This window comes from Parasteatoda tepidariorum, chromosome 12 (assembly GCF_982258835.1).
Source record: "Parasteatoda tepidariorum strain Cologne lab strain chromosome 12, Ptep-v5.0, whole genome shotgun sequence".
Lineage (NCBI taxonomy): Eukaryota > Metazoa > Arthropoda > Arachnida > Araneae > Theridiidae > Parasteatoda > Parasteatoda tepidariorum.
In genome coordinates, this window is record NC_141766.1 from 35,858,853 (window position 1) to 35,868,531 (window position 9,679).

At 31.6% G+C, this 9,679-nt stretch overlaps 1 protein-coding gene across 1 annotated transcript; it reads left to right on the forward strand.

Moving 5' to 3' along the window:
• Positions 1-3,051: 3,051 nt before the first annotated feature.
• Positions 3,052-3,864, forward strand: LOC147801022 (uncharacterized). The gene has a single exon (XM_087155726.1). The coding sequence runs from the start codon at positions 3,052-3,054 to the stop codon at positions 3,862-3,864; it is 813 nt and encodes a 270-aa protein (XP_087011852.1).
• The last annotated feature ends 5,815 nt before the right edge of the window (positions 3,865-9,679 follow it).

The following is a 9,679-nucleotide window of genomic DNA, read 5'->3' on the forward strand; positions in this document are numbered from 1 at the left end:
ATATTTTCAAGTGGTAGTTTATCAATTGTAATTCTTGGTTTAATAAATTCATTTTAGTAGATTTTTATCCACCACTATTTCTAAATAATTCGTAGGCTTAAATAATACACCACTTTATAGTATTTATGTTATGTGATACCTTCTAAAAAGCAAGGAAAAATAGTCTAATATTTGCAAAATTTACTTGTTTTTATTTACCGTTTTTCTAATAATTTAGGCGTGTCCGGAGCAGTTGGCATCTCTGTATATATTCGAGAATTGAATCCTCAGTGGTTGACAAGTAATTAAGAAAATCCTATCATATTCATAAATTAAACAAATTTTAAGCATATATTTTCTACCACTTTCTTCGTTTTATTAGATGTTCCATTAAATGGCTCGTTCGTAAATCGAACTGGTTACTCTCTTGTCATACGTGCAATTACTTCAAAAATTTTGATTTTGAGCTCATCAAAGACCAACATAAAATATAGTCCGGCAACCGCCTTTTTCCTATCCGACGGAGTTTTGTCCCGTAAATTTTGTAAATAGCTGTAAATACTTGTAAATAATTTTGCGCATTTATTATGTATTTCCCCTTTTCCCTGGGGCTATGTGGCTACTGTGCACCTGTGAAGCTCGGGGTAATACCTCGAAGGGAGGCGAGGCAGTCTGCCACAAAACCTCTTCTCTCTCTCTCAAACTTGTTTGTTCAATCTCACTACTTCATTTTAATTTTCTCTCAGTAAAAGATACTGAACCCCAACTTTCACCTTTCAGTTGCGCTTCGGCGATTTATTATTTATTTCCACTCAGATGAATTAGTTGGAGCCCCTAGCGGGGCTGATGCTAAGATAACCAACACATATGAGTATGAGTAATCGAACTGGTTTACCTTCATAGTAGTTTGATCGGACTACCTATAAAAAACCTTGTGAATAGAGCCCCTGAATTAGACAGGCCGACTCATCATTTATTGTTGGAGCAAAGAGCTAACATATGCACAGCGAATAAATATTTTCAAGAGGTAGTTTATTAATTGTAATTCTTGGTTTAATACGTTCGATTTAGTAGATTTTAATCCACCACTATTTCTAAACAATGCGTAGGCTTATATAATTCACCACTTTATAGTACTTATTACATGCTTTACATTTTTGAAAGCAAGCAAATATTGTCAACTATTTGCAAAATTTACTTTGTAGTTATTTACCGTTTTATAAATTATTTTGGCATCTCTGTAATAACATAACAATAACCTGCGAACTTGTTTGCTCCAATATTGCTTGATAGGCCAGTTCTGATAGTATAGGAGCCTTACGTGTGAAAGCTTTCAGTTACAGGAGACATTGATTTCGTCCACTTTTCACATTTTAGTCGCTTGCGGCATCCTTGTGTCTAAGCTTTGCCAAATATGAATTAATATTTCTGCTTACTGTTTACAAATGCAATTTGATTGTCAGAAGGTTGCTAACATCTCTCCTTTCTGAAGTACTAATATCAATAGAGTAAATATCCACGTTATCGGAAATCTTTTTCTATATTGCCCCGCAAAATTTAAATGCTTAATTTATAAAAATCAGTTGTATTTTCGAACAAAACATCAGAAACAGACATTTTGAAAATGTTATAGCGAATAGAAAATATGGAAATCTGATGGTGTAAAGTCGAGCACCTATTATGAGTGATTGAAATACTCCTACCTTTATTCATTAAATTTTACATGATAGTTCAAGATCCCACTAAGCAAAGCAATACCTGAAAAAAACACGAATATGGGTGGGGGAAAAAGTCAGGTGAATAGAATAATAGAATCTCTAAGGTGAATATAATAAAGAAATGTGCTGATATTCATAATAAATATTTTGCAGTGAATTCACTTAGTGAAAAAACTTATGAATGAAACATCTGTATACATCTGAATAACTCAACGAATTTTCGCAATATTCCGATCATGTTTTGTATTTTGGCAAGCTGAAATATGAAGTAAAACAAAATATTACCCCTTATTATTTAATTGCTTGCGTTTATATTAATTTAAATAATTTCAAAATATAAAAAGAGAGATTTATTTTCGTATCCAAACAATACTTTGTTTCATTTAAGAATACCAGACATAGATAAGTAGATAAAAATGTAAATTTGAAATAGGTATCCAATATTATGATTGCTGTTCAGAAATTACTATAAGTAGGGCTTTTCCTCTTCTTTTTTTTTCGTGCTGCTCTATTTGAAGGAGAATGTTTAGCGTCCTCTGCTGTAAAAATCACCATCAATAACTTTTTTTTAATTCAAAAAATATCATCTTTTTGTTTTCTTCTATTATCATTGTTTTTCTTCTTAAGAATATGGAAGTATAATGTGCTAGCTCTTTTATTTAACCATTCAGTATTTTTAAAATGTATTTTAAACTAGATACTTTGCTATGTTACCTTCCCTGATTTATAGCAAGGTCCTACCTAATTATATCGTAAGGCCTTATTGTAAGACCTTCGAAATATTTCCTTAGCACTTTACTGATTGAAATCCGACTAGCAGTTTAAAAGTCAAATGGTGATCTGTTTCTTAACATCCCTTACTTCATCCCCTTGCATACATAATCACTAGAAAATTCAAAACAGGCGAAGTAATAAAGTGCATAGTGAAAACTTCGCACGCTTAACGCTCAAGAAATTCAGAATAAATGGCTTTCTCTGTTGAGAAGTCACAGGTTTGTCTAGTTCTTCTTATTTCTGCTAGATGGCAACACCTCTTTGACACCGAAAATCCATAGAGCTTTGTCGGGTTGGTAACCTCGTCACATTGCGGTAGTGATGTCGGGTTGGTAACCTCGTCACACTGTGGTAGTGACACCTATAGATAAAAACAAGAAACGCTTCCGAAATAACTTCTACTTACACTTCAGACGGGGATTCCCCGTAATATGTAAACACTCAAGTGAGCGATTTAACTGGGAAAAATAAAGATTCGATTACAAAAAGTTGTCTCTTGTTATTTGCAGTTTCTAAAGAATATTATTACTTTAAATATAGTAAGCCGCTACATTCTGGTGACCCGGAATTATTAACGAAAATGACGGACTCTGAACCATCGGCAACCAAAGATGAAATAGCACGAGTAAGTGTTAAAATACCCCCGTTTTGGGCGGAAAAACCCGAAATATGGTTTTACCAAGTGGAAGCACAGTTTTCGATTTGTGGAATAACTGCCGAGGAAACGAAATTTAATTATTTAGTTTCCCAACTAGAACCAAAATTTGTTGAAAGTTTGTGGGACATTATAAGTGACGAAAGCAAATCGAAATATACTGCTGCCAAAGAACGTCTTCTGAACACTTTTAAAGAGAGTGAAAATAAGCGTCTACAAAGACTGCTTACAGGCATTGATTTAGGAGACATAAAACCTAGTCAGCTTTTGCAAAAAATGCGAAATCTAGCTACTGATGGTATTTCGGATAAAGTACTTAAAACCCTATTTCTGCAAAAAATGCCGGATTCTGTACGCAATATATTAATTGTTAGCGATGAAGACATTGAAAAACTGGCACTAATGGCCGATCGTATAGTTGAAATGCAACCAAAACAAGAACTATACAACGCAAGTAGTATCGTTTCTCCAGGAGCAGATGCTATTACTGAATTAAGACAACAAATTGCAGCGTTGGATAATAAACTGGAAAAACTGAGTGTCACTCGGAACTCTCGTTCTCCATCAAGAAATATGTATCGATCTTCTTCTGATCGCAGTAAGTCTCGCAAACGTTATAATCCAGGTGGCAAATACTGCTATTACCATTTTCGGTATCGTGAAAAATGCTTTCCTGATAAATGCAAAGGCCCTTGTGCATGGAAAAACAATCAATCGGAAAACCAAAATCAGCAGTAGAATTATCGGCAAGCTCTGCTGCTGAAAATAAAGAAAATTGCCGTAGATTCCGCTTATTTGTCACGGACAAAAAAACGAGTTTACGTTTTCTGGTTGACAGTGGAGCTGACGTAAGCCTTATTCCCTATACTTCCAAACACAAACTTATTAGTGACTATAAATTATATGCAGCAAATAATACCGAAATCGATACTTTTGGTACAGAAATTTTGATTCTTGATCTTGGTTTGCGCCGTGATTTTCAATTCCCATTTGTTGTCGCAAAAATAAGTAAAGCTATATTGGGAGCAGATTTCTTAAACAAGTTCAATTTATTGATTGATATAAAGCATAGAAGGTTAATTGATGGTGTAACGAACCTTGCAGTATATGGTAACATTGCATCCATCTCTATAAATGAAAGTGTAAATACAACAAACAGCTTGAGTAAATATAATGACGTGTTTTCGATGTATCCCAGTATAACAAAACCGAATATTCTTATTTCTACCGTAAAACATAATGTGAAACATCATATAGTAACTAAAGGACAACCTGTAAATTGTAAAGCTAGACAATTAGACCCTAAACGGTTGGAAATAGCAAAGAGAGAATTCAAATATATGCTGGACAATAACATCATTAGTCCCTCTAGTTCAGAATGGGCAAGTCCATTACATATAGTAACAAAAAAAGACGGTTCCTTCCGCCCGTGTGGCGATTATAGAAGGCTAAATGATTTAACTGTACCTGATCGTTATCCCATACCTCGAATCCAAGATTTTCAACATATTTTAAGTCATAAAACTATATTCTCTAAAATTGACCTTTTTAAGGCTTATTTCCATATTCCTGTAGCGGACGAAGATAAAGAAAAAACTGCCATCATCACACCTTTTGGACTTTACCAATTTAATGTAATGAGTTTTGGACTAAAAAACGCCCCAGCAACCTTTCAAAGATTTATCAATGAAGTTTTTTATGGCTTAGACTTTGTGTTTCCATATTTGGATGATGTGTTGATCGCTTCTTCTTGCGAGGAAGAACATCGTTCACATCTTGAAACAGTTTTTCAACGTTTAGATAAATATGGTCTTCGAATTAATATTAGTAAATCAATTTTGGGAGTACCTGAGATAGACTTTTTAGGTTATCAGATATCTGCTGAGGGATCAAAACCTCTACCTGAAAAAGTTAAAGCTATTGTAGAGTATCCCTTGCCTGAAACTATACATGAACTTCGTTCCTTCTTAGGAATGGTTAATTTCTATCGAAATTACATAAAGAATGCCGCAAAAACTCAAGCTCCACTGCATGAACTTTTGAAGGGATCTACGAAAAAGGATCGACGCAAAGTACCGTGGACTGATGCAACCAAAGAAAGTTTTGAAAAATGTAAACAAGATATTGCTCAAGTAGCGTTAATGGCCTATCCCAATTCGGATTACCCTCTGGCACTTCTCACAGATGCTTCTGATTGGGCTATTGGATCAGTAATTCAGCAAAAAGAACCAAATGCTTGGAAACCTATTGCATTTTTTTCAAAAAATCTCAATGATGCCCAGAAAAATTATAGCGTCTACGACCGCGAACTTTTGGGTATATACTTATCTATTAAACATTTCAAACACTTACTTGAAGGTTGTGATTTTAAAATATATACCGACCACAAACCTTTAATATACGCATTTAAGCAAAAGAATAATAAAGCCTCTCCAAGACAGCTAAGACATTTGCAATATATTTCACAGTTCTCTACTAACCTATGCCATATAAGTGGTCAAAACAATGTGGTTGCAGACAGGCTTTCTAGAATAGAAGACATCGATTCACCTGTTATTGATTTTGACCAGCTAGCAGATGCACAAATTAATGATGATGAACTGCAACAGTTAAAATTACATTCCAATTCATTAAAATTTAAACAACACCAGCTACCATCAGGAAAACTCTTATATTGCGATATTTCTACTTCAAATATTAGACCATTCATACCTAAAAACTTTCGGATGAGAATGTTTAGTGCAATTCATGGATTAGCTCAACCTGGAATCCGCAATACCGTAAAAGAAATGACTAAAAGATTCATTTGGCCAGAGATAAAAAAAGATGTTAGACAGTGGGCTCAAACATGCATTGACTGTCAGAAAAATAAAATCACAAAACATACAAAATCTGAATATGCACAATTTCAAGCACCGGATGAAAGATTTAGTGTAGTGCACATTGACTTAATTGGCCCTTATTCACCTTCTAACGGATATACCTACTGTTTGACGTGTATTGATAGGTTTACCTCTTGGATGGAAGTGGTACCGCTATCAAATATCACTGCTGAAAGTATCGCAAGAGCATTCTATGAAAATTGGATTACCCGATTTGGTGTTCCTTCTCGCGTTATTACTGACAAAGGAACTCAGTTCATTTCAGAACTATTTCGAAATTTGGCTTCATTATGTGGTGTAAAGATAAACCATACAACTTCTTACCATCCTCAAAGTAACGGAAAAATTGAGCGCTTACACCGCACATTAAAAACAGCTATAAGGTGTCATAACTCTCTCCGCTGGACAGAAACATTGCCAACAATCCTAATGGGTTTGCGAGCTGCAATGCACGATGACTGTAAGTTTACAATAGCTGAAATGGCTTATGGTAAAACTATTAAGTTACCTGGCGAATTTTTTGAAGAATCTGAATTGCCAATATCTAATGATAATTTTGTTAATAATCTTCGAAATCAAATGGCACTCTTGAAGCCCTATCAATCCAAATTAAAATGTAAACAAAAAATTTTCATCCCGAAAGATTTGCATACTTGTTCGCATGTGTTCCTCCGGATCTACAAAGTAAAAAAACCACTTGAACCCCCATATGAAGGACCCTTTTTGGTATTACAAAGAAACGCAAAATATTTTCTAATTTCAATTAAAAACAAGCAAATTAATGTCTCCATAGATAGACTAAAACCTGCGTATGTGTTGCAACCTGATGAAACTTTGCCTCCAACTTCAGAAAATGATCTTGCATCCGTTCCAGTGCCAAGTAAAGAAAAACAAGTAGAACAACAACCTGAGAAAAGAACACGTTGTGGAAGACGAGTTAGACTTCCTGTTCGATTCAAAGACTTTACTGACTCTTATTGAAATATTTACTTAAAATTTATGTTTAGTTCTTTATGTTTTCCATCTTTATTTACATAATTTGTATATAAAAATAAGTGTATTAATATGTATTCTACTCCTACCATGTTTTCAAAGTAACGTAACTTCGTTACTGGTAGGGGAGTGATGTCGGGTTGGTAACCTCGTCACATTGCGGTAGTGATGTCGGGTTGGTAACCTCGTCACATTGTGGTAGTGATGTCGGGTTGGTAACCTCGTCACACTGTGGTAGTGACACCATAGACATAAAGGAGGAAGATGAATCACTTCACCTGCAGGGCGTCACGTTGAACTTGAACATTGTAGTCCGTGCTCTATGTTCGCGCCATCTAGTGACCATTTATATAACATTTTGTTCTCAATTATTTTTAAAGAATTATCAAAGAGCTTATGTTTGAAACATAACGATATAATGTAAATAAAATTTAAAAATTGAGTCTTCAACGATAGCAATGCTAAAAAAGATATTTATTTATAAGAAGCGAATGTGTGAAATATTATTTTATTAAATATTTCGTATTTTTACATTTTCTACAGTAACTTTCGAATAAAAATACCAAATATCATAATAGTATTTTTTGTTGAATTTTTTTTACTTGTTTGTAGATTTCAAAGAAAATAAATTGCGATTCTTTTCGTTCAAAAATAAAAAAAACGTCCCAATATTGTAAAGTCAAATCATTACATTCATAAATCAAGGCATACATAAAAAGTTTTTAGATCAAATAATCATTTGTATGAAAAATAAATACGTCTACAATAGTTTTAAAAAAAATTATTTTGAGTTGGCATTTTTGTAATTATTGATTGATTTTATTTATAAGAAAATTAAAAAGCTATAATTAAAAGCTATTTTCTTGCATGAAATTTACACAATTCTCATATTTGGAATTAATTGCACTGCTTTATTATTTCAGTTTTAATGGTACTATTAGTAAATTCCTTTACTGTAACTATTTATTTTTATTACAACTAAATTAGAGTTAAACTTTTATTTTCGTTTCAATAATTGAAGAGAAAACTTTATTTTGACCTAATATCAAGAAAAATAAATGCTTAATTATTATTGATAATAAAATCCATTTAAAAAGCTATTAAAATCATTTTTAACAAGGTATCATACCTTACAATAAAAGGAAAACTTATATTTATTGTAATAAAGTATTAGTGCAACTAATAAAATTTCAAACTCTACACATACTATAAATAATAATAATGTATACATACTCATGCTTAAGAATCATTTGAGACATGAGAATTTCAATATTCCTCCATCATGCTTTGTCAATAAAAACTAACTCAGCCGAAAGATTGAGCTATGATGTCTTGCTAATCAATAATTCAAGTTTATCAAATTGCCAAAGAAATAATCCAACCAAATGTTTAAATTATATTGGGTTTTTAAGCAATTATACTGAAACCCTAATGCAATTCAACATTTAGTTCTCAAAACTTCAGAAAATAAAGAGCTAATTGAAAATAAAATTTAAACTTCCAAACATGTAATAAAATTAACATTAAAATAAGTAGGTAAGTTTTAAAATTAAGAAAAATTTTAATATCGAAGTTTAAATAAATGCATTGAATCAATGTTAAAGCTTTTATATGTTTTTTTCTACCTTTATATCCTTCAAATTAAGTTCATAATTAAATAATTTTTAATTTATGTGACCTACAAAAAAAATTGTTCCATGTCTCCTTGATACAGTGTTAAATTAAATAACTATTTCAATTGAAAAAAAGAATTATAAAAATTTGACTTCTATAACTATATCTTTTAAAATTTCATAAAATATAGTATGACTATTGAAAACTATATTGGCTAATTTCAAGCAGTTCTTATAAGTTAAGAAAAATATTAAAAATATTTAAACCCACAAACATCCTATTAAATTTATATTGAAAAAAACAAACAATTGCAAATTTAAGCTTTCAACAAAACATTACTTAGTTTGTTACAATAGAGAAATAAAACATATAAGCTCAGAAATAGTGCAGAAAAAATTGCATATGATAAATATTTGACTCAATTCTGTCTATTTGTTTGACTTAATCACATGAGTTTGAATAATACCAAAAGGTTACATGGCCCTGCATACAGGGTTAAAAATCCAAAATTAATGATATAAAATAATTTTTCTACTAAAAAGTAACTAAAATTAAATAATTATATTAAATATTATATGATTATTGAATACATACCTATATTTAAGATCAGGAAGTATCAAAAATTTCTAATCTTCTATACCAACCTTTTCAATAAGAACTCTCATTCAGCTAGAATATAATATATTCGGATTCACAATTACACTAGGCAATAACTCTTGCTTCACTGTCCGTCATTTGGCCAAGAAGTAATCTAACCAAACGTTTGAACTGTATTGGATCTTTGCCATTTCACTTAAACCCTAATATAGTTCAACATTTAGTTTACGTTTGAATCTGTTAAAAATCTGAAAATATAGCTTAAACGTACTGAGATTTTAAAAATAATTCTTAAGTAGAAACTAAAAAATAAATAATAAAAAAAAAGATTAAATTTACATGAAAAAAATACTATGTAAAAATATAATAAAATATGGGACAAAATTACTAAAAAAATCTAGTAGTTTAAAAAAAAATATTTTAAAGAAATATTGAAATTTATTATATCATCTAAAGAATTCATTTTA